The following is a 22,368-nucleotide window of genomic DNA, read 5'->3' as shown; positions in this document are numbered from 1 at the left end:
AGCTCGGTTCTTTCTCTGTCAATAGGGGGATCGTGTCCCTCCTGGGGGGCTGTGACATCACGTGTGTAAAGTGCCTGCAGGCCTCCTGCGTCCGTAACAGATGCCAGTTCTTAGCCCCTTCCCTCGGTCTTTCCCTGGTGCATGTCTCACAAAGATGGTTTCAGTTCCTCCCATGGGCCCCGCTAAGTGGGTGAGTATTATCTTTGCCTTTGCTCTGAACTTCCGCAAAGAGAGTGGATCCCAAGAGCCTGAGAAAGGCTTTTTCTAAATCAAAATGACCTGTGAGCAATCTCAGCCAATGATGCGAGGGGTTGAGATCAGAGTGTCGGGACAAGGAGGGGGTCTTCTGAGACAGCGCCTCTCCCTCCGGGCCGCCCTGATGGGCCTCTTCAGGGAAGGGCAGGCTTTGCCACGTGAGAGGCAGGCGTTAATCAACATCATGAGTTACTTCAAAAGAGGACCCACGTGGGGGGTGGCTTCTGGGGCATAAAGGGGGCACAGCAGAGGGTCGACCAGCAGCTCAGGGGAAACAGGGGACCCAGAAGGAGGTAGGGGATTCTCAGGAGGCGTCTGTCCAGAATGTGGGCGGGGCCTTGGTCCCATTGGCCCTGGTCAGACCCCAGCTGGGCACCAGGGAGATGCAGGCTGGAGGAGCCCTCTGTGGGGAAGGGTCTGGAAGCCGGGTGGGGGGAATGAACAGGACCAGGGATGTCCTGGCCTGAAGAGGGGGAGGCAGGGGACCACACCCCCCTGTCCTCACCTGTGAGAAGGAAAGAGACCTGCTCGGGAAATGGAAGAAGAAGGACCTGGAGGTGAAAACTCTGAGGGAAAGGGCTTCCCTGGTGGCGCAGTGGTTGAGAATCCACCTGCCAGTGCAGCGGACACAGGTTCGAGCCCTGGTCCGGGAAGATCCCACATGCCGCGGAGCAACTAAGCCCGTGTGCCACAACTACTGAGTCTGCGCTCTACAGCCCGCGAGCCACAACTACTGAGCCTGCATGCTGCAACTACTGAAGCCCACTTGCCTAGAGCCCATGCTCCACAGCAAGAGAAACCACCGCAATGAGAAGCCCGTGCACCGCAACGAAGACCTGACGCAGCCAAAAGTAAATAAATTTAAAAAAAAAAAAAAAGGAGGACTTGTATCCTTCTTAAAAAAAAACAACTCCGAGGGAGACTTTTCATCCAGGGCAGGGGCGGCTCCGTGAGCCTGAGAGCCTCCCGTCACGGGTGGAACACAAGCAGGGGGAGGGGAGGGAGCAAAGCCACAAGGGCTCCAGGGAGAGGTGGCAGGAGCCCCAGGCCACCTGCAGACCCCAGGAAGCCCACTGAACCCATCCCCCCTCACCTCCCCGCCCCCAGTATGTTCCCCAAACAGCCAAGGCCTCCTGCTCCCACCCTCCCCACCTGACCCCAAGCGCAGCTGTCCCCTCAGCTGCCCGGACCCCAGGACCATTTGTTAGTCTCCTCCCCTCCCCCTCTGTGGGGGGAGGGGGCAGGATGGTGTCAGAGGGGACCCTTGCCTGGGTCCAGGCCCTGGGCCGGGTGACAAAGGGCCTCCTGCCTACTCTGAGGTCAGCTGCATCTGGCAGGGAGCCCAGCCCCGGTCCCATGGGCAGCTCAGGGATGGCCACGGCCTGCGCATGGCTCATCTTCCAGAAGGTGGTGACACAAAGATCAGCAGATAGATTCAGGGAGGGAAGAAAGGAAAAGAAGTGGCCAGCAGGGCGCAGGGATGCGGTGACTCAGGCCCAGGCTCCCAGCCAGGCTGGGCCGCTGCTTAGGAATACTTTCACCCAAGTCCAATGAAAGAAGCCTGAAAATACTTTCCTTTGGGCTCCGTGGGGGTGGGGGAATTTCCTGGGGAGGAGGTTTCCAGGTGAATGAAATCTTTGGGCTCTCAGGCGGCTGCCCATCTGCTGTGACCTGGTGGAAATTTCACGGCGCAGCATCCAAAGGTCTAGACTCAGCTGACTTCTTCCCTTCCTTTTTCTACCTGGACGAAGGGCAGACTGTGGTTCTTCTCGATCAGCACGCCCCGTGAAGATTCCTGGTGCTGAAAAGCCCACAGCCTCTCCTCAGTGTTGCAGGTGGTTCTGTAAAGAACGGGATTTTCACTCCAGTGAACGCAGGAAATCTCTTTACTTCCAAATGAGCTGTCTTCTGGGGAAAGTCTTTCCACTCAGAAACCGTGTCATAAATGATGCCGGGCTTCCCGGAACAGCCAGGAATCTGCTTAAGTCAGAGTGTGGCTGAAAATCTGTACGTGGGAAATGAAAACAGTAGGAATCTATACTAGTTGCAATACCAGTAATTTTTTAATAGAAGGATAAATGGTTTCATTCATCTGACTGTTGACACTGGAGAGAGAAGGTAGCTTCATCAGAGGATGGGGGAGAAGGGAGTCCGTCCCAGTCTGGCTCCCCTGGACCCCTCTCCTGTCTCAGCTTCTTAGCCTGGACCTGACATCCCAGCTCCTGCCAGCGCTCTCTCTTCTACTCCTGGAGCATCTTACCAAGACTCTGTGAATGCTGTGGGCTTGGTTTCCATGGCAGGCTCAGCCTGATCTGGGCTTGTGTCCCCTTCACACTGGGTTCCCACTGGGTTGTGACTTGGATGTGTGGGTGTCAAGCTCTGTCCTAGATGGAAGGTGCCCAGGACAGGGCCTGGCCCAGAGCAACGCCCTGGAGATGTTTGCTGAATGAATGAATGAGCGAACCAAAGTTCCTTGTGGGTCATTGGAGGGACTTCTGGACTCCTGTAGGAGCTAGAGGTGCTGGCCCAGGTTCTTTGCTGTCTGTGGACCTAAGGCCTTCTGACCTTGACCCAGGTCTCCCCAGGCAGAGGGTATGAGGGAGCGGGCCTAGACACAGTTCAATGGGAAGAGAAGTGAGAGGAAAGGCACCTCTGGGCAGGGAGGAGAGGGGAGAGCAGAGCTCTCCTGAGGGCTCAGCTGGTGGAAGAGCCCCCTGGCGCTGCCCAGCCCCCCGCACCCTCCTTTGGAACCTACCGGGGGCCAGCTCAAGGACTCCAGGCTGCCTGGAAGGCCTCCCGTCCTGTTCCCCTCCCCACCCGTCCGCGTGTCTCCCTGCTGCCCCCGGACCCGCCCCCAGGCGGAGTTCCTCATCCAGAACCGCACACCTTTGGGGGCTACACCTGCCTCATCTCCTGATGCTGGACCCTTGTTCTCTGCAGAACCTGCTCCCCTCCGAGCCGCCGGCCCACCTCTTGTAAAGAGACCTACTCGAGAGAGGCTCAAAGGCTTAAGGCAAAACAGCTACTTTCAACCATCATCTCATTCTTTGCCAAGCACTCTCACCTCTGTTACCACAACCGTTCTTCATCCAATCCGTGCAAGGTGGGTATTTTACCCCCATACTGTAGGTGGGGAAACTGCCCCCACTGGCTTAGGAGGTACGGTTGGGATGAAAATGGAGGGGGCTTGTTCCAGTTCCACCACCCTGGCCTCCAAGGGGGAGGGAGAAGGGAGGGAGGACAGGTGGAGGAGAAGGGGCGAGAAGGAAGGAAGGAGGATGACCCAGCCTCTTTGAAGGGCTCCTCCTGGCCAGTGGCCCCTTCGGAGCAGGCCCCCTGGATCGCTGCCCGTCACCCTACCCGCAGCCCCTTGGAAATCTGCCTTGGGAAGCACTTCGGGCAGTTTCTCAAGTGTGAGAACCGGCATCTGTTAAAACACAGGTCCTCTGGCCTCCCAAAGCCTTGTGGAGCTGGACCGCTGGGGTGGGACCAGGAATCTGTCAGGAGTGGCCGCCACACACCCCCCTCTGCCCGCAGGGAACTGAGGCCCTCTGTCCCAAAGAACCATAAAACTGTGTGAGGTGACAATGCATGAATTAGCCTCAGTGGAGGCTAATTGCTTCCTTAATTGGCTGAACTCTCTACGGGGAGCCCTGCCGGGAAAGTCCCCGGTTGTCCCCGCAAAGCCATGGACTGGTTTTCCTGGCGCCCAGTAACTGGCTCCTATGAAGCTTTCCCAAGAGGAATTTCTAAGATGTTCCCAGCCAAAGCAGCTGTTAGGACAGAGTGGGGCGGGCTCTGAAGGAGGCTCCTGTGGGTGCCCAGAAAAGGCATCAGGGAGGCAGGCGGGCTGGGGCCCTACGGCCGCATGCCCTGCCCTCTGTTCCCACAGGCCCCCAGCACATGCCTGGTCCTGCCCGCCCTGTCCACCCCCTGCCCCCTGCGACTTTATCATGTGGCCTCTCGAGTCCTGCTCTGACCTTGCTGAGTAGTGGCCTCGGGGCATCCCAAGACCCCCAGAGGGGGAAGAAGTGACCTGGAGAGGAAGACATCACAGGTGAGAGCCACATGTGCCACCAGGTGGCGCCATCAGCACAGGACAACCCAGGGGTTGTCCTCGTGGCTGGAGGGGGTGGCAGCTTGAGTACGGGACCTTCAAGCTCTGGTCCCCGCCGCCCAAGGACCTCCAGGGATTAGCCTCCTGGTCGGTGCTTGTCTCTCCTGGGGACACAGTTGTACCAAGAGCCTAAACCTAGCAAGGCCTTGGCACGTGGTGAGCATGGAATAAAGGTTGAAAAATGATGCCACCTTTGTTTTTCAGATCTTCAGGATTATTTTCAGTGTGGCAGGGGCTGGGGAGGGGGCACTAGCTCCTTGCTGCCTCCCCCCAACAGAGTTAGCAAGGAGAGTCTTATCTAACTCTGGGTATATGTCCAATAGGAAAACCCTGCACTCTGGTCACCTCTGTGACCCCCAAGCAGTTTCTCCATCACTAAATGAGGGTTGTAATGCTAGCCCCCCCTGGGAGAAGCAAATGAATTGCAGGAGAGCGTAGTGATTAGAAGCGCAGCCGAGGGGCTCAAGTCTTTGTTCCACTGCTTACTAGTAGTGTGGCCTTAGGCTAAGTGGCTTACAGTCTCTGAACTTCAGTTTCCTCATCTGTAAAACAGGGGCAATGATAACACCTACCCGCATGAGGTTTCTGTGAGGACTGAAGTATTCAATGCATGGAAAGCCTTTAGCATGGTGTCTGGCATGAAACAAGTATTTCATAAACAGGCCAAAATCGGAGCAGCTTGAACCGAGAAGGGACTTTGGAGATGGGCCAGGTCAGCATTCCAAGCCAGGCAGGCATCTTCCAGCAGCGTGCAGGGTAGATGGTTTGCACAGCTACAGTAACAGAGACCTCATTCCCTCCTGAGAAAGTTCACAATTAGATGGGTCTCTTTCGACTGAGTTATAGCCAGTTCCCGGGCCCCCTGGGCTTGGTGGTCAGGTCCACTCTCAGGGTGAGGTCAGCGGTGGGGGATCCGTCAGCACCACCCACCTGCAGGCTGCTACTTGGTGCAGAAAGGGGGCCTCCAAGGCGAACCTGAGTATTGCTGGGAGAGGAGGGAGGCTGCCCTCCATACCGCTCTCTCCAGTGCGGGGGTGCTTGAGGGAGAGGATGGAAGGAAACAAGGAGCCGACCCAGCTGCCCCTGGTACCCCGGGCAGTGGGGACGTGGAGGCCCGACAGAGGGGGACATTCTCCATCTCGACCACCAGGCCAGCTCAGAGGGCGTTCTCAGGGGGCCCCTCCAACTGGTGGGCTCCTCCTGGTGCTGGCGTCTATACGGAGGAGGGAAGTGACTTCCTGCAGGTGGGAAAGGGAGGAGAGTGGTCCCCTCCGGCTTCCCGTGCACCTGCTGCCCACGGTGCAGCCTGGGGAGGAAACGCAGAGAAGACACAGCAGATCCTGAGCATCGGAGCCAAACGCGGCTCCAGGGGCCTCACCTCACTCCCTCACTCACCCTCACTCACTTGGGGCAGTTGGAAATCCTGTCTGGGGGTTCTGTTTTCCTCCCTAGGCAGGGGGCACCTTAAGGGCAAAACTATGATTTATGTGTTGTACTCCCACTGCCTGGCATACAGTAGGCACTTAATATGTGTACGGAGGCCAGCAATTGTGGTCCAGTTTGGAAAGCTTTAGTCTTCGTGTGGACAAGGCGCCTTAGGACTGCAGGGAATGTGTGTGCTCCCCCATTTCCTCCTCCTTCACAGCTGCCACCTCCTCCATGAAGTCCTCCTGGGTAGCCCCTCCTCCCTCCACCCCGAGTAGTTCACTTCTTCCCCTGCCTCCCTCTTTGCTCGGAACCCACTTCTGCCATTGAGGCGGGCTGGAGCAGTGGTTAGGAGCAGAGGCCGGGTCATTTCCCCTGGACACATTTCTTAGCTGTGTGACCTTGAGCAAATTTTATTTTAACCTCCTTGTGCCTCCATGTCCTTATCTGTAAAATGATAGCGATTATAGTACCTGCCTCGTAGAATTGCAGTGAGGATTAAATTGATGTGTAGATTAGAATCATCTTGGATGGCGTATGGCATTGAGTAACTGCTCTGGACTGCCATGTGGTTGTATAATTGTGCTGACTATAGTTCTCCCCCTGCCCCGAGACATGGGCTCCTCGAAGCTGGGGTCTTTCACTTCTGCGCCCTTCTGTTGAGGCCAGTGCCCGGTGAAGAACAGGTGCTCAGCAAAATGTGAAGGGATGGATGGACGGATGGACGGACGGACGCACAGGCAGACAAATGACTGGACAAGAGCAGGAGCTGAGTACGCCGGCCCCAGGGCCCTCGCCTGCAGACTCAGCTGTGGGGGCCCGGCCCAAAGGCCGCGAAGCTCCTGGCTGCCCACTGGAGATGCCAACAGAGCCTCATGTCCTCTGCTCTTCCTTTCACCCACTTATTCGAAGCTCCCGCCAAGGGCAGGGGAGAGGAGAAAGAAGCCTATGGACCGAAGTCCAGCAAGTTCATTGCTCGGTGGCCACTTCAGTGAGAGGAGGTGGAGAGTCTTGAAGAAAATGAGGTTCCTGAATGTGCTGTGGTTTCTCTTCCATCACCCTTGTTCCTGAGGCCCAGACAGTACAGCCTGGGCCCTCTGGCTCCCCACCCAAGGTCCATGTCTGCCTCTCTCCAGGAGACTGGGTGGCTTCAGAGCATCTAGGAAACTCAACAATGAGCCAAGACCCCCAGCCACTTCTTTTCAAGTCACATCTGCCCGGGGAGGGCATATGGCCCTCCTCCTCCCGCCCCGCCCTGGAGTCCAGCCATCCCACGGGGGCCTGAAGGGAGCCTACTGTGTGCCAGACTCGATGTTAGGCACCCACCTTCAGAGCAAGCCTGGGAGGGAGGCACTTTACCCCCGTCTTATGCTCATTCATCCATCATTCACGCACCAGTATTTATCGAACGCGTACTAGGTGCCGGCACTGTGCTAGGCTCAGGGGGGGGTCAGAGGTAAAGAAGACAAACAGGAGGCCCCAGGCAGGCAAGAGGCCGTGGGCTGGACTTGGGCTCAGAGGTGGCAAAGCTCCTGGGGCTCCGAGCGTGCAGATCTGGAGGTGGGCTGCGCCGTTAGGGGGCCCAGGGCCTTGTGTTCGTGGCCGGGGGAAGGTAGAGCAGCCCCGGAGTGGACAGGCAGGTGTGGAGGCAGAGCCCGGGTCCGTGTTCCGGGGCTGCCTGGCGCTCGGCTGCCTCCCGATGCCGAGTCATAAAGAGACCCCAGAGGCACAGACTGATGCCTTTACAGTGCTCCCTCTGTGCGTGGAGGCATTAACATGACGTCTATCACCATGGCATCGAGGTGCTTAGACAACCTGCTCCCCCCAGGAGCTCGGAAACAGCGTGAAGCAGATTATCTGTGTCTCACTGTGACATATGCTATCATGTATCACTGTGATGGATCAACAGTCAATACCACTGGGGTCCCCGCCGCCCCCCAGCCAGTAGGAAATTTCTTGTGTTCATACGTCTTCCTCACCTGGTGGGCGGGCCCTGCCGCGTGCCATCCTCCTGGCGCTCCTGGAGTTGGTGGGAAACGGCTTCTGGTTTTCATCGTTTGTGTGCTAAGTGGCTGAGGGGAAAGCAGTCAGACGAAGGGCGGAAACTGGACCCCGTCCTGCCGTCCCTGGGGGCCGCGTCAGGGGTGGGGAGAGAGGTTCCGGCTTCACACAGCTGGGCACTGAATGCCGGCCCCAGGTACCCACCCTGATCTCGGCAAGTTGCTTTGCCTCTCGGGGGCGTAGTTTGTCAAATTGGGATAAAAACCTTTATCTTGAGGGTTAATGGGCACTAACTGGGAAAGGAGGGGAAGCGCTCAGCTTGTGCTGAAACGCATCACCTTCCACTGAGCCCGCCTTCCTCCCGTGCCAGCGGGCTCCTCACCGCCACCCCAGACCCCTTTCCCCTGCCACTCCGGACACGCGGCAGACCTCTGTCCCCCCACATTCGGCTCTGCCCGGTGCTGGGCTCCAGAAGGCCCGGCCGAGCGGCTCCCAGTCTGCGGGGCAAAGGGGCCCAGGCGGCAAAGAATTACCTGTGCTGGTGCCTGTGGAGGAGAGGACAGGGGCTGTTGTTCTGGCTGGATGGGGAAGAAATTCACGTGTCTCCTGGTGGAGAAGGGGTGGCTCAAGTTTAGGGAAGCTGCAGGGAGGGAAGACATCTCATGTGAGGTCGGTCAGAGGGGAGGCACTGGCTGGGCCTCTGCGGGGGACCCAGGGTGGCCTTCGCTGGGCTACTGAAGGGCTCTTTGGCCCCGTGGAAGGCTGGGAACTTGTGGCTCCTGCCCTCCCCCTGACGGCCGGCCCACTTCCACCCCCTGCTCCCACACCCAAAACCCTGCTCTTGGAGGACCACCTTAATCCAACGGGCTCCTGGACTATTTCCGAGGGGAGCTTTCTGTGAATGGGGTTGGTTTTTTGTTTTAAAGAGTTTCAGGCGTGAACCAGCCCTGGAAATCCCGTGGGAATCCTGTGCGCGCCTCTGTCACCAGTGTCTTCTGGACAGGCCACCAGCTGGAAAGGGGCTGAGGAGGGGAGAAGCCCACCACCCCGGGGGGGTTGGGAGGCCTAGCGCCTCCCAGCTCTTCTCCTGGACAAGTGTGTCCCAGACCCTCACCTGGAGGCCGGCCACCTGGCCCGGGGCTGTTCCCGCTACTTGAGTGGAAATTCTGGGGTTATTGAGAGGACAAGGGGGCCAGCTCAGGCCTTGAGGAAGCGGAAGGGCAGCCAGGGAGGAGCTTGTTGGCTACTCAAAGGGGAACTGTGGTTGCCAGCAGGCTGTCCCCTCCTGTGAGCTAAAGAGGAAGGAGCGACACTGACCCGGAGGCCCCGATGGAGAGCTGGCCTCCTTGGTGGCGGGCCCCGCCGGGCCCCATCCCAGCCCCCCGGCTCCTGGGCTTGTCCCTGCTCCCCTGGACCCTGCAGCTCACAGGCACAGGTACGCCATCCTCCTTCTCCTGCGCTCCTCTGGCTCCTGTTGCCCCGCGGCTAATTCCCGCGTTTGAACATTGCAGACTTCACAGGGGAAGCCTTCAGGGACCAGGAGATGTTTAGCTAAGGCCTTGCCAAGGTGGCTTTTGAAGAGGCGGGGGCAGCGTTCCCCACCCTCGCTACTGGAACAGCCTCCCTCCCAGCACAGCCTGACCTCCTGGCCCTTCAGAGAGGTGGGTGGGCGTTGCTGCGGCCTGGGGGGCATCCAGTCGGGTGCGGGATGCCTGGGGAGGGGCAGCTCGCTCCCAAGGCAGCTCACAGTGGAGCCGCCGCATGGAACCTGCCCAGGTGTGGCCCCTCTTAGCCGGGGGAGGAGGGAGGCAGCTGCTGGCCACGGGAGCGCAGTGCCTGGGGCACAGAATTGCCACTGTTGCCAGAAAGAGGGGTACCTCCCACTTCCTGAAATACAACCAGAGGCCACATCATTACGTTCCGGGGGCTGACACTGTGCCCCTTTCCTGGTCCCAGGTTCCCTCAGAAGCTGGGTGGCCTGGATCCAAGCCAGGCCCTGGGATGAGTGGCTCTGGGGCGAGTTCATCCAGGCCAGGGAAGTCCCAGGAGCGTCCCTGGCCAGGGCTGCCCACCCCGGGCTCCCTGAGGCTCAGCCTCACCTGGGCGGTGCCGACCTTCTTGTAGCCGCTGTGCAGGCTGGGGCCTTTCCTTCCCATTCACCTTGACTTTTATGAGCCTTCCAGGAGCTGCTCCCCACCCTTCTACTTCGCCCTCTGCCTTTTGGTTATACCATAAACAATAACAGCTATTCTTATTATCATGAGTTAGCCTCTTTGAGCACAGAAGCTGGGCTTCACACGCATACTCAGGCCTCCTCGAGGCTCCCTTGGGGTGCTGTCCCCACTGGCACCATTTAGGAACCGGGAAATTGAGGCCCAGGGAGGCCAGGTAGCTTGCCCACGGCCTGGAGGGTAAGTAGAGGCCAGGTTCAGCCCCGAGCCAGGACCCTTGGCAGTGGGCTCTGGGGGTCCTCTTACCTTTGTTTGTAAAGAGCATTCTTCACAGAAAAATCTACCCCCCGGGGAGGCAAGACTTGACTGTGTGACACCTACTGCAGGCCTCCAGGCCCGGCCCCCTGCGAGGTCACCTCCTTTCATCTGGGCACCTCACACCCCCCCCACTCACCCACCCATGGACAGATGCAAAGATGGCCTGAGGAAATGTGGCTTGTTGGTGACAATGTGATGGAACTCCTACTTTTTCATTTTTAACTTAATTTCCCCCCAATTCCCATCATTTCTCTTGGTGTGGTCCCTCCTTCCCAGAAGGGACCTGGCACATCCTAGTACCTGAGTGGGAGAGACTTTTCGGGGTGTTGCTGTGAAAAGCATTTTTGTAACTCTCTTGACTGAAAAGAAACAACAGATTTTTTTCCCCCCAGTATTGCAGCAAACATTATACAAAAGAGAAACTCTGCTCTTTCGCAAGAGGTGGAAACACCTTGTGGTCTCCTAGAAACTTTTAGTTTGGGGCAGCACCTTGCAGGCTGCGGGATCTGGGACGTTAGTTCCTCGACCAGGGACCAAACCCGTGCCCCCCGCATTGGGAGCGTGGAGTCTTAACCACTGGACCACCAGGGAAGTCCCTTCTAGAACCTCTTGGAGCAGCAGACAGCAACCCATTATTCCTGGTCCTTCCCCTGTGGGCGCCTGGCTCTGCCTCTCTGCTGTGCCACACCCCTTCCCCACCCTCTTGTCTCTGAGCTTTGAGGGTTTGGTGGAGGGGATCCTACCTCTCCCACGTCCCCCAAACCTCCCCTGACCTCACCTATCAGCCTGGTGCAAACAGCTACACCAACTGCCAGCCCCAAGACCCAGCCTGTGGCCTCAACTGTGTCCGCCGGGGGCCTTGCGGAGCATTGTCCATGAAGCTTTGGCTCAGTGCACCGTTTCCCTGAACCGCCCGATGCAGAAGTGAGTGCAGGCCAGGGGCGTTCAGCCTGAGTTTGGGTCTGAGCTCTGCAACTCATCCTGGGCCCCTGGGCAGGTTCTTAATGTTTCTGTGCCTCGATGGCCTCATCTGTCAAGTGGGTGCGACAGTAGTGCTTGCTGGTGGCACATCCCCAGACAGAATAGGGCATGTGGTTAGGGCTCAGAGAATGTCAGCCACCTGCCAGCCTAGAGGAGCCAATCGAGATGCAAGATTTAGTTGGCTGGCTCTACATCTTGGGGAGCCCACGGGTTCCTCGGGGTCACTTTGACTTTTCCAGGGGTCTCCAGCACACCCTCAGATGGCATCTCAGGACCTCTGTGGCTCCCAAACCTCCTCCTCCTGCTCTCCTCTGGTCTCTTGAGCCCTCGGCAAATTCTACTTTTCTCAAAGGGTTTAGCAGCCACCTCTGGTCTCGTGGGCAGCTGCTCTCCTCAGAGGTGAATCATCTGAGTCTGAGGCTCAGCTTTCCTGGGAGCAGCTGCACACCTGCTCTAGCCCTGCTTCCACCAAGCCTCAAGTCACCTCCAAGGGCTCTGAGGCCAGACAGACCATGTTCAAGTCCTGCCTTCTTATATTGACTGCTGTGTGACCTCAGGCAAGTTACTTAACCTTTCTGAGCCTCAGTGTCCTCAAAAAAGTCAGTCCTCTTTCTCTCCCTGGCCTTTCCAGAGCTCTGGGCTGTATTTATTTCTCAAATATTCATTGAAGAGGACCAGTTCTAGGCACCGGGGGGACCTGGTGGTGAACAAGCCACAGCCCCCACCCCAAGCCCGGTGGAGTCCGTGAGACTCACCCGCAGAACAAGACCCAAGGCCAGAGTACCGATGCAGGCTTGCCTCCCCTCCCCCGTTTGCTCTGGGCTCAGGGTCACTGCTCCCTTTGTTGTCCACAAGATGCTCAGGAGCCTGCTGCCTCCCTTCCCGCAGCTCTGGGCCTCTGTCAGGACTGGCCTCTGCTTTTCATCTTCGTCTAATCCCAATAAAGAGCTTTCAAGGCAGGTGGACGAGAAGCACCTCTCTGCTGGAGGTGGGGCTGGGGGAGTGTTGGAAGGGGAGACAGGGAGGAGACAGAGCAGGTGGGTGGGTGGCAGGCACAGCATGAATAAAGGCTGGGAGGCCAGAAGGCAGAGCCAGGGTGAGGGAATGGTGAGAGGTTCAGTTTGACTGGGGAGGAGGGTCTCTTAGCAGAGCTGTGGGATACAACTCCCACTGAGATATGATTCCAGGTGGATTATAAATGCTCGTCAGGTAGGGGTTCAGATGCCATTCCAGTTGGTCCTATTGTCATTGCTTTCTTTTTTAAAATTGTGGAATAGCATACATACACAGAAAAGTACAATAAATATTATAAAACAAAATCCTGTGTGTCTACCACCCAGGTCAAGAAAGGGAACATTCTAGTGCCCCAAAGCCTCTGGACACCCCCGAGACAACCCCTCTCCCCTCAGAGGCACCACGATCCTGAATTTGGGTCAATCGCTTCCTGGCATTTCTTTATACTTTTATCCTTTTGTTTGCGTCCCTAAGTAATATAGATTAGTCTGGCTTGTTTTTGAACTTTGTATAATCAGAATGATACTGTGGGTGTTCTTTGCGACCTGCATCTTTCACTCAACATTATGTTTTTTTGTTTTGTTTTTTAAAATAATTATATTTATTTATGTTAACTAATTAATTAATTAGGCTGCTCCAGGTCTTAGTTGCGACACGTGGATCTTCATTGCGGTGTGTGGGATCTTTAGTTGTGGCATGCGGACTTCCTAGTTGCGGCATGCATGCAGGATCTAGTTCCCTGACCAGGGATCGAACCTGGGCCTGCTGCATTGGGAGCGTGGAGGCTTAGCCACTGGACCACCAGTGAAGTCCCTCAAACGTTATGTTTTTTAAGATATATCCAGGGCTTCCCTGGTGGTGCAGTGGTTGAGAGTCTGCCTGCTAATTCAGGGGACACGGGTTCGAGCCCTGGTCTGAGAGGATCCCGCATGCCGCAGAGCAGCTGGGCCCGTGAGCCACAACTACTGAGCCTGCGCGTCTGGAGCCTGTGCTCCGCAACAAGAGAGGCCGCGATAGTGAGAGGCCCGCGCACCGCGATGAAGAGTGGCCCCCACTTGCCACAACTAGGGAAAGCCCTCGCACAGAAACGAAGACACAACACAGCAAAAATAAATAAATTAACTAATAAACTCCTACCCCCAACATCTTCTTATTAAAAAAAAAAAAGATATATCCAGTTGACGGTCTATGCCGTTTTATGAATCCTATGCCATTGTATCATGAAAAATAATACAGACACAGAAAAGTATAATACATATTAAATAAATAGTCCTGTGTGTCTACCACCCAGCTCAAGAAAGAGAACATTCTAGTGTCCCAAAGCCCCTGTACCCCTCAACCCGCACAAGATACCCCCTCTCTTGAGCATCTGTGGATTTTAGTATCCATGATGGGTCCTGGAACCAATCCCCCGTGGATACCGAATGGTGACGGTATCCCCTTTTCCGTGTCCATAAGTAAAGTTTTATTGGAACAGAGCCATGCGTAGCCATTCGCGGCTCATCTATGGCTGCTTTTGCCCCACAGCAGCAGAGTTGAGTAGCTGTGATAGAGACCATATGGCTCGCAAAGTGTAAAGTATTTAGTACTTGGCCCTTTACAGAACATGTTTGTCAACCCCTGCGGTGGAGCGGCCCATTGAATGAACATACTGCGATCTATTTAGTCATGATTGACGTCCCAGGTGCTCCTGCCTGTGGCTGTGAATCCTCATGTGTGGTCTCCAGGCACACGTGTATTCGGTGCCTCCAGGGGGTATATGCCCATTAAGGCTGCTTCTCTCTGCGCTGTCCGCCTCCCTGTATGGGCTGTGAGCTTTGAGAGGGCAGAACACGTGTGGACTTACTTGGCTTCGAATCCTTGACCCCCAGCATGGCGCCTGGCACCCAGAGGATGCCCAGCAAATACTAACAGTAACAGGACGAATTCAACTCGCAGCCAGACAACCCCTGGAGTTCTGAGCAGGGTGGAGGTGTGATGCCACCAGGAGAGGAGTGACAAAACCCTCCTGATTCGTGAATGAGGGAGTGGGTGTCGGGGTGCTGGGTAAACATAAGCTGGGAAACAGGCTTTGACCCTCCACCTGACTGCTTGCTTGTTAAGGATCTAGGTGGGACCTCACGGTAGTGGGAGTGCGGGTGTCAGGCACTGGGGTGGGGGCCAAAGGCAGAGGAAGGGAAGGGGGCGATTGAAATGGGCCTGGAGAGGTGGAGGGAGAGGCAGTAGATGTGATATTGGCACAGGGGGAGCACCTACCTGGCTTCCTGGCAAGGACAGTGTGACCTACCTGGGTTTGAGTCCTGGAAGACTTTGGCCAAGTCACCTGACCACTCTGAGCTCCCACTTCCCTGTCGTGGCACTCAGTACCCTCCTGTGCAGGCCTCTTGCCAGTGGCAAGAGGAGGGCACATCCAGGACCACCGATGGCCCCAGGGCTGGCACCTGGGACCCCTCAGGGAAGGTTCGTGGGTCTCCATCGTGGTGACAGGCTGCCTCGAGGAGGGGGTGGACCTGGTGAGTGTCTGCTCCCCCGTCAACACACACAGCCACCCCAGGACTGCGTGGACTGTGGTGGAGACAGGGTAGGGCCAGAGCTGGCGCCCTCTTGAGGCTCTGGGCCTGGTCCCTGCTTGCTGCTCATGGGCAGGTTGTGGGCTGGGGGTGGGGGCGGGAAGGAGGCACCAGGTGGGTGCAACCCAAGCTCAAGAGCAGGTTTGGCCTCCTCCCATCAGGCAGCCCATCCTCAGACAGTCAGGCGAGGCACTTGCTACAGCGTTGGTCATAGGGTCCAAGGGTACGTTTCCAAAGGCAAGTTCATACTTGGCAACACATACCAAAATTTAAAGCATGCATAGCCTTTAAATCAGAACCTCCCCTTCTCAGACCTGTCCTATGGAGCTAGGGACCCAAGAGAGAGTGTGTATATATAACGATGATCACCCCTGGGTCCATGGAGCACAGCTGCAGACAGACTCATTGCCATCAGCTGGCTCTTGCTGCAGAGAATTTCGATAGAACCCTCCCCCTCCCCCGTCCCCCCCCCACCCCGGCCCTGGGCTACCACCCCTGGGTCCATGGAGCACAGCTGCAGACAGACTCATTGCCATCAGCTGGCTCTTGCTGCAGAGAATTTCGATAGAACCCTCCCCCTCCCCCGTCCCCCCCCCCACCCCGGCCCTGGGCTACCCTTTCCTCCCAGGTTCCTGACCCCCCTTCCCGACACCCCACTTTGAGCCACGCTGATGACTGTCTGCCCCTGAGCTTTCACTCCTGCTTCTCCCTTGGCCTGGAAGGTGTCCTCTCACTTGCCTACCTGGTGACTCCAACCTGTTGGTCAAGGTCAAACTCTGGTACTTTCTTACTCTCTCTGTGGGGCCCTTTCTGGTCGACTCTCCCAGTCCCTGACAAACCAGCCTTCCTCCCTAGGGTGTTCACCTGTGGTTCTGAATGTGCAGGAGCTCTGAGGTGTGGGGCATGACTGAGCTTACCTGGGGCAGGTGAGGGTACAGACAGCCAAGGAGCAAGTACCCAACCTTAGGAGGTGGCTGTGTAAGAAAGAGAGAAGGGGAAGGCTGGAGAGGAAGGCGTCTATGGGGCCAGGGTCAAGGCCAGAAAGAACAGGAGCCACAGCTTAGCCACCAGGGTCTTTGCTGACCTCCTGGATGGAAAGCGTCAGATGTTGGGAGGGGAGGGGATGGGACAAGAGGGAAGGACCAGGCTGGCAGACTGGAGAACGTGGAAGGGGTGGGAGAGGAAGATGGAGGGCAGCTGAGTGATTTTGTGCCTGGAGGGTGTAGGATCTTTGGGGAGGGGGAGATTTAAGAGAAGTCAGGATAAAAGTGTGATCTGGCGGAGGCACCCGCAGGAAGGAGTTAGTGTGTTGTCAGCCAGAAGCATTTATATTTTAAAAGGAGGCTGGAGGTGGGGGCGCCGAATCCCACAGAACGAGTCACTAACGCGAGGGTTTTAGGCGGCTGAGGAAGGCTGTTTGGCGCTCTCTAGTATTTCTTTTGTCATTTCCCTATAACGTCAAGTGTGATCATGTCACTTCCCAATTCTGAGGCCCACAGAGGCTCCCCAGGTTTCCAGGACAACGTTCAACCCTCCACCTCCCCCTGGCCCCCACTCAAACCCTTTCTTTCAACTCCACCACGGCTCTGGAGTCCCCCAACTCCTTGGCCTGTTTCAAGCCTTGTGGAAGCTTCACCCAGGAGCTTTCCTGTGCTTAAACCCCCTCGCGTGGACCCTCCCCTCTAAATCTGGCTGCCTCCGATGACCCTTCCTCCAAAGCTCAGCTCGGTACAAAGATGGGAAAGAAAGACCAAAATGCTCACAGCTGTGATGTCACGGGGGGAGAACTGCACACAAGCTTGACGTCCTTCTTGATCCTTCGCTGTGGTTTCTAGAATTTATACAGCGAGCATGTTGCGCTTTTATAATGCAGGGGTGGGGGGAGGGGGTGTGCCCTGAAGAGTTGTAATTTAAAAACCAAGGTGCTAGCTCCAAGGGCCGCCCCTCCAGGAAGCCCGTGCCCCTTCTGTCTGGGCTGGGTCTCCTCCCTTCCCAGTGGCAGTGGGACTCTGGGGGGGACACATATTCCTTGCTGACGGATGCGTCCTGGTGGCGTCTATCCGCCTTGCTCCACTTCTCCCCTTTCAGAGACAAAGAGCAGAACCTCACTCCGCCCGTTGGCTCTATCATACCTCCACCCCATCCTGACCCCCTACTTTAAGGGTAAGGCCGGTTGTGAAGGGAGAAACAGAGTCCCCAGGCCACACCCTCAAACGAGCTCCAGAGTTTGAGCGACCTGCCTTTCAAAACAGGCCAAAAGGGAGGTGACTGCTATAAAAATACCAATTAACACCGGTGAAGCACGTACATTTCTGGGACTAAACATTTGACATTCTGCACTTGGTTTGTGTCCCCGTGTGGTCGCCGTGCACCCAGGGTCCAGAGTCTGGAGGCGTGAGAACAGCATGCAGGCAGGCGTGGAAATGCCCTCTCCCCCACCCCCAGGCAAGCCACATCCGTGAGCATCTTTGTCATTCGGAGGTGTTGAAAGATGTGACAGCCAGTCTGATGGCAGTGTTCCGAGGGCATCAGCGCTAAAAGCTCCAGGATACACACGCTCTGTTCAAAGATTGCCTTCCAACGCCTGCTCTGTGCTTCTCCCTAATCAGCTGCTTGGCCACGCACCGTCATGTTTGATGCATGAGTCCTGAAGGACTCACCTGCTTTTCTGTGGCATCCTGGGACTCATGCTCAGGCAAATGGCCAGGGCTCTGTGATAAAACCAGCAGCCCCGCATCTGTGTCTTCCTAGCAGCCCATCAGAAGGGCCCTGAAAAAAAGGCATGGCTCTGAGAGATGCCAGAATTAAATTGGAGGGCAAAACTCCATGCCTAAAATAAAGACCGTGGGAACTGCTTTCTTCTGTAGCTGGACAAAGCGTTTTCGTTTAAAATCGACCTCAGTTGGAATGGATACCTTTGATCACCACCTCTGGGCTCTCATACCCTTGGCTCGGTGCCCTGGAAGGGATTGAGTTCCAGGCAGAGGGGGAAGCTGGGCCCAGGGCCTGGCTCTGGGGTTGGATGGTGAGAGGAACAGTGAGTGGCCCAGGACAGCTGGAGAGACCGGGGAGGGAGGGGCGTGCAGGGGAGAGTGCCAGATTCTAGGGGTGAGAGGATGTCAGTGCTGCGGTGAGGGAGGGACTCTGGCTGGCCCTGCCACAGCACCAGTCCGTACAGGGCTCATGGGGCCACTGGTTTCTGCTCTGGGAGCCACAGGCTCTCTTGAGCTGGGCAACAGTATCGGTCCCCCTAATGCTGCAGGGCTAGTCACCATCCTCAGACCCCCTTCGGGCCGTCAGATGTGTTTCCCTATTAGATGACCCAGATTGAGGGGAAAGGCCTCTGAATTTTTGTCTCCCTTTAAAAGAGGGCAGTTCTTTCATTTGAAAAATTTTTTCTTTTGCTTGCTTTGAGATTTTAACATTGTAGCCCAGAATAGTGGATAAGAGTGTGGGGTTATCTGCTCAAAGAGACACAGCTTAAAATCCCATCTCCTCCGCTAGTAACTACTGTGCCGATCGGGCAAAGCTCCTCCCTTCTCTGAGCCTCAGTTTTCTCATCTGCAAAAGGGAACGCGCCCAGTGGATGTTAGTCCTTATCATCGGAGGCTTGACAGCAAAGGCTGAGGGTCTGTGCTCTACGGGCAGGGCCATGCACCCAGGAGCGGCTCAGGGAGGAGGTGAGCGAGTCCTGCAGACTGAGAGGGTGACTCCACAGCCTGGGGAGAGGAGGGGAACAGAAGGGCATTCTGAGCAGCTGGAATAGTGTGGGCAAAGGCTCAAGAGCCTGGTAGACTTGGCGTCTGTTGGGGAGCGAGTGAGTGAGGACCGAGGGCAGCTGAGTGGGGCTGCACAGGGCCTGAGGGAATGAACTGGATCCTCCAGGACAAGGACTTAAAAGAAATTTTTTTAACAGTGGCCCAAAGTTAAGGGATGCACGTTATAGCGTGACCCTGTCTGAATCCAGTTGTAAGAATATGACAAACCAGAAGGTCACAAACAGCGTCCTTACTACAAATGAGATGCTCCATGTTCTATTTTTTTTTTTTTTTTTTTTCAACCTTTTATTATGAAACATTTAAAGCCCCAGAAAAGTTGAAAAACTAGTACATATACAATAAATAACCATATACCCTTTACCTGGAACATAAAGGACTGTTATTATTTCCAGTTTTTCTTTTTTTTTTTTTGCAGAACACGGGCCTCTCACTGTTGTGGCCTCTCCCGTTGCGGAGCACAGGCTCCGGACGTGCAGGCCCAGCGGCCATGGCTCACGGGCCCAGCCACTCCGCGGCATGTGGGATCCTCCCGGACCGGGGCACGAACCCGCGTCCCCTGCACCGGCAGGCAGACTCTCAACCACTGCGCCACCAGGGAAGGCCTATTTTTTAAAATTACATGTCTTGACCCTGTAAATTGATTTCAGACTCCTTCCTGGGCCTCCTCTGGGGGCGTCCAGGGCAGGGCAGGAGCAGGAAGGCTGGTGGATCCCCCTCGAGGGCAATGCCCGGCAAGCCGGGCTGGGGAGAAGAGAAGGATAGATGCTGGAGCTGTCAAGGTGGAAGAGGAGGCTGCTGTGCTGGGGATGGAAAGGTCTGATGGCGTGGGCACCCCCCCACACCCAGTCAAGTTCCTTGATTACAGATCCCTCCCCCAGAGACTCAGCATGGAGTCCCTGGGCTGGAGCGGGGAGTGAGGCACCGACTGCCAGCCAGCTCTCAAACCCACAGTTCAAGCGCCCACAGATTCAAAAGAAGAACCGGAAAAGGGAGGAATCAGGCGCCAGCGGGTGGTAGATAAAGTCTCTCCCAACAGGGGCGACAGATAAGCAGGCAGGATGGGGGAAGGAGGCTGCTGGGAGGGAGGGCTCTCCCGGCTCAGAGCCCCTGCACACACACTGCTCACCCAGGCAGGTGAGCCTCGAGGGCCAGGCCCTGGGTCCACGCCCCACGGTGTCGCCTACCCCCTGGTATCCAGCCCAGCACAGGGCCTGAGGTGTTACACAGGCTTGGGGCAGGAGGCAGGGAGTCCTTGGGGGTCTTGTCATGCCAGGACGCCACCCTGTGCTGCAGTGCCCTGTGCTGTGGGCTTCTCACTTACATGGGCAGAAGAGTCAGGCTGGCATTTGCCTTTCCACGTTCACAGTGAGGACTTAGGACTGGTCTGGCTTCCCTGCCTCCTTGTCACTGGGGAAAGGCAGCCTGACCCTGTGGCAAGCATGCTGTGTTCTTGGACCCATTTTTTCTCATGACAACCCTGCAAGTTTGGCATTGTTTTTCTCCCCTTGTTGCAGGGAAGATACCGAGGTTCAGAGAAGTAAAGTCACTTGCCTAAGGTTGCACAGTTTTTAATGGCAGAGCCAGGATCCAAACCCAGGCCTGCTACCTCCGGAAACGAGTCTTCTCCCAGGCACCCCTCCCCTGCCCCCCACCCCTCCCCCTGCCATTTCTGTTCAGGCTGCAGGCTTCCTAGCGGTCCCTGGAGCTGCCAGTAAGTGAGTGGTGGAGGATGTACCATCCCTGAAAACACCATCTCCTGCAAAGTAGGAGTGGGCAGGGCCTGGGGGGTAGCTGTGCTGCCCAGTGCAAGCTTCTGGGTGCTTGCAGCTATGTGGGGCTGGGGTGGTGGCCCTGGGGAGCGGAGCCCTCCCAGATGCCCTGCTGCAACTCTTTCCCAATCCTTCTCTGGTTGGCCCTGCTCCCAGCCTCCTCCCACTTGCCGTGGACCTCACCCAACAGGGCTGCACCCCCTCCCGGTCCCGTACCACCCACACGGACACGGGCTCACAGTTCTCCCATCCAGAAAAACTCCCCCTGGACTCGACCTTCAAATTCTCCCTGTGCCGCCCGCCCCCTCTTTTCCTTTCAGACCTGCATCGGGAAGAGCAGCCACCTCCAGCCCCTTCTCCCTTCTGCCACCAATCCGTCCCTCCTGCAGAAAACACGCCAGGCTCCTTGAAGTGCTTTCCTCCTGGTGCCTGTCCGGGCCTAGGCTGCACCGGGATGCACAGGATTATCCAAAAGCAACTTTGTGACGCTCCTGCAGCCCAGATCTCTTGGTGTGCGGAGATTCCTCCGCGCCTGGAGCTGCTCCAGCCATTCTGAGCACGGCAGAGCCCTGCGGTCATTTACCGTCGCAAATGAGTTCTTCAAGTCTCCAAACCCGAGTCACAGCCAAGATTCAGGACTGATTGACACTGAGCTCATTCCTGGTGCCATGGGGTGAGGGTAAGGGGTGAGGGCCCTCTTCCCTCTTTTCTCTGCTCAGATCCCCTCTTCGAGCGGCCCCACGTGTCAAGCGGGTGGAGCGGGAAGGGGCGAGAAGCCCTGCCCATCAGGTATTGCGGACACGGGGCCTGTCTCTGGGTGCTTGCAGGGTGTGGAGTGGACTCTCTTGGGCAATTTGGTGGCCCCTCAGGGGCCCCCAGCCGGGCCCCTGTGGTTCTCCCTCCTGCTACAGCCTCAGGAATCCAAGGTCCACCCCAGTCCTCCTCCCTGGGCCGTTTGCCCCTCTTGACAGCCCATGAATCTAAGAGAACCCCCAGGCTGGCTCCCTCGGCCCTGGCCCACGTTGTCCCCTGGGAGACACACTCCCTTTGCTGAACTAGGGCCAAAGCGTGATGCAGCTGATACGGGGCTTGAGACAGACGCCAGCCAGGGTGCCATCCCTGTGGGGGCACTCACGGGGCACACCTTAAGCTCTGTGAGCATCCCAAGGAAGGCCCTCTGCATCTAGGGTGAGGAGCAGGCCCCCACAGGGCAGGTTGGGTGCCCCAGTAGCTCTGTCCAAGCCCCCTCTTCACCCACACTGTCTGGTCTGTGGTTTCTATGTCATCTTGCAGCCGTGCAGCCACCTGTCAGCCTCCAACTGTGAAAAAGTATGCCTCCTACCAGGGGTCTGACAAACCCCTCTCTTTAGCGTGTGGTGTCTACTGTGTTTGGTGCCACCACGAACGCTCACAGCCTGGCACCGGTCACACTTGGCCGGGTCTGACTCCGCTGCCTGGCCTGAGTGCTGGCTTTTCTTCCTTAAGCACAGTCAGACAAACTTGGGTTCAAATCCCAACTCTACCATTTAGGAACTCTGTGGCTTTGGACCTCTAAGACCTTCTGTTTTCTTTTCTGCAAAATGGGGTTGCAATCGTTGCTTCATAGGATTGTCACGGTGTTTATTTTTATTTTATTTATTTATTGACTCACTTACTTACTTATTGCCGCGTTGGGTCTTCGTTGATGCGCGGGGGCTTTCTCTAGTTGCGGCGAGTGGGGGGCTTCTCCTCGTTGCGGTGTCCAGGCTTCTCATTGTGGTGACTTCTCTCGTTGCAGAGCACAGGCTCTAGGTGCACAGGTCTCAGTAGTTGCGGCACGTGGGCTCAGTAGTTGTGGCTCACGGGCGGCATGTGGGATCTTCCCGGACCAGGGCTCGAACCCGTGTCTCCCACATTGGCAGGAGGATTCTTAACCCCTGCGCCACCAGGGAAGTCCTGTCACGGTGTTTAGTTGACATGGGGTCTGTA

The 22,368-nt window shown here is 56.7% G+C and overlaps 1 protein-coding gene across 1 annotated transcript in view; it reads left to right on the top strand.

The window, feature by feature from the left end:
- Positions 1-9,127: 9,127 nt before the first annotated feature.
- NFAM1 (NFAT activating protein with ITAM motif 1) overlaps positions 9,128-22,368 on the top strand; it is a 33,448-nt gene continuing 20,207 nt past the window's right edge. The window contains exon 1 of the mRNA XM_024127167.2: positions 9,128-9,233. Within this exon, the coding sequence (XP_023982935.1) occupies positions 9,128-9,233 (106 nt within the window). The remainder of the gene's footprint in view (positions 9,234-22,368) is intronic.

Source organism: Physeter macrocephalus, unplaced genomic scaffold, assembly GCF_002837175.3.
Source record: "Physeter macrocephalus isolate SW-GA unplaced genomic scaffold, ASM283717v5 random_264, whole genome shotgun sequence".
NCBI classification, from domain to species: Eukaryota; Metazoa; Chordata; class Mammalia; order Artiodactyla; family Physeteridae; genus Physeter; species Physeter macrocephalus.
The sequence above is the reverse complement of the archived record's forward strand: the minus strand, read 5'-3'. Positions and strand labels throughout refer to the sequence as shown.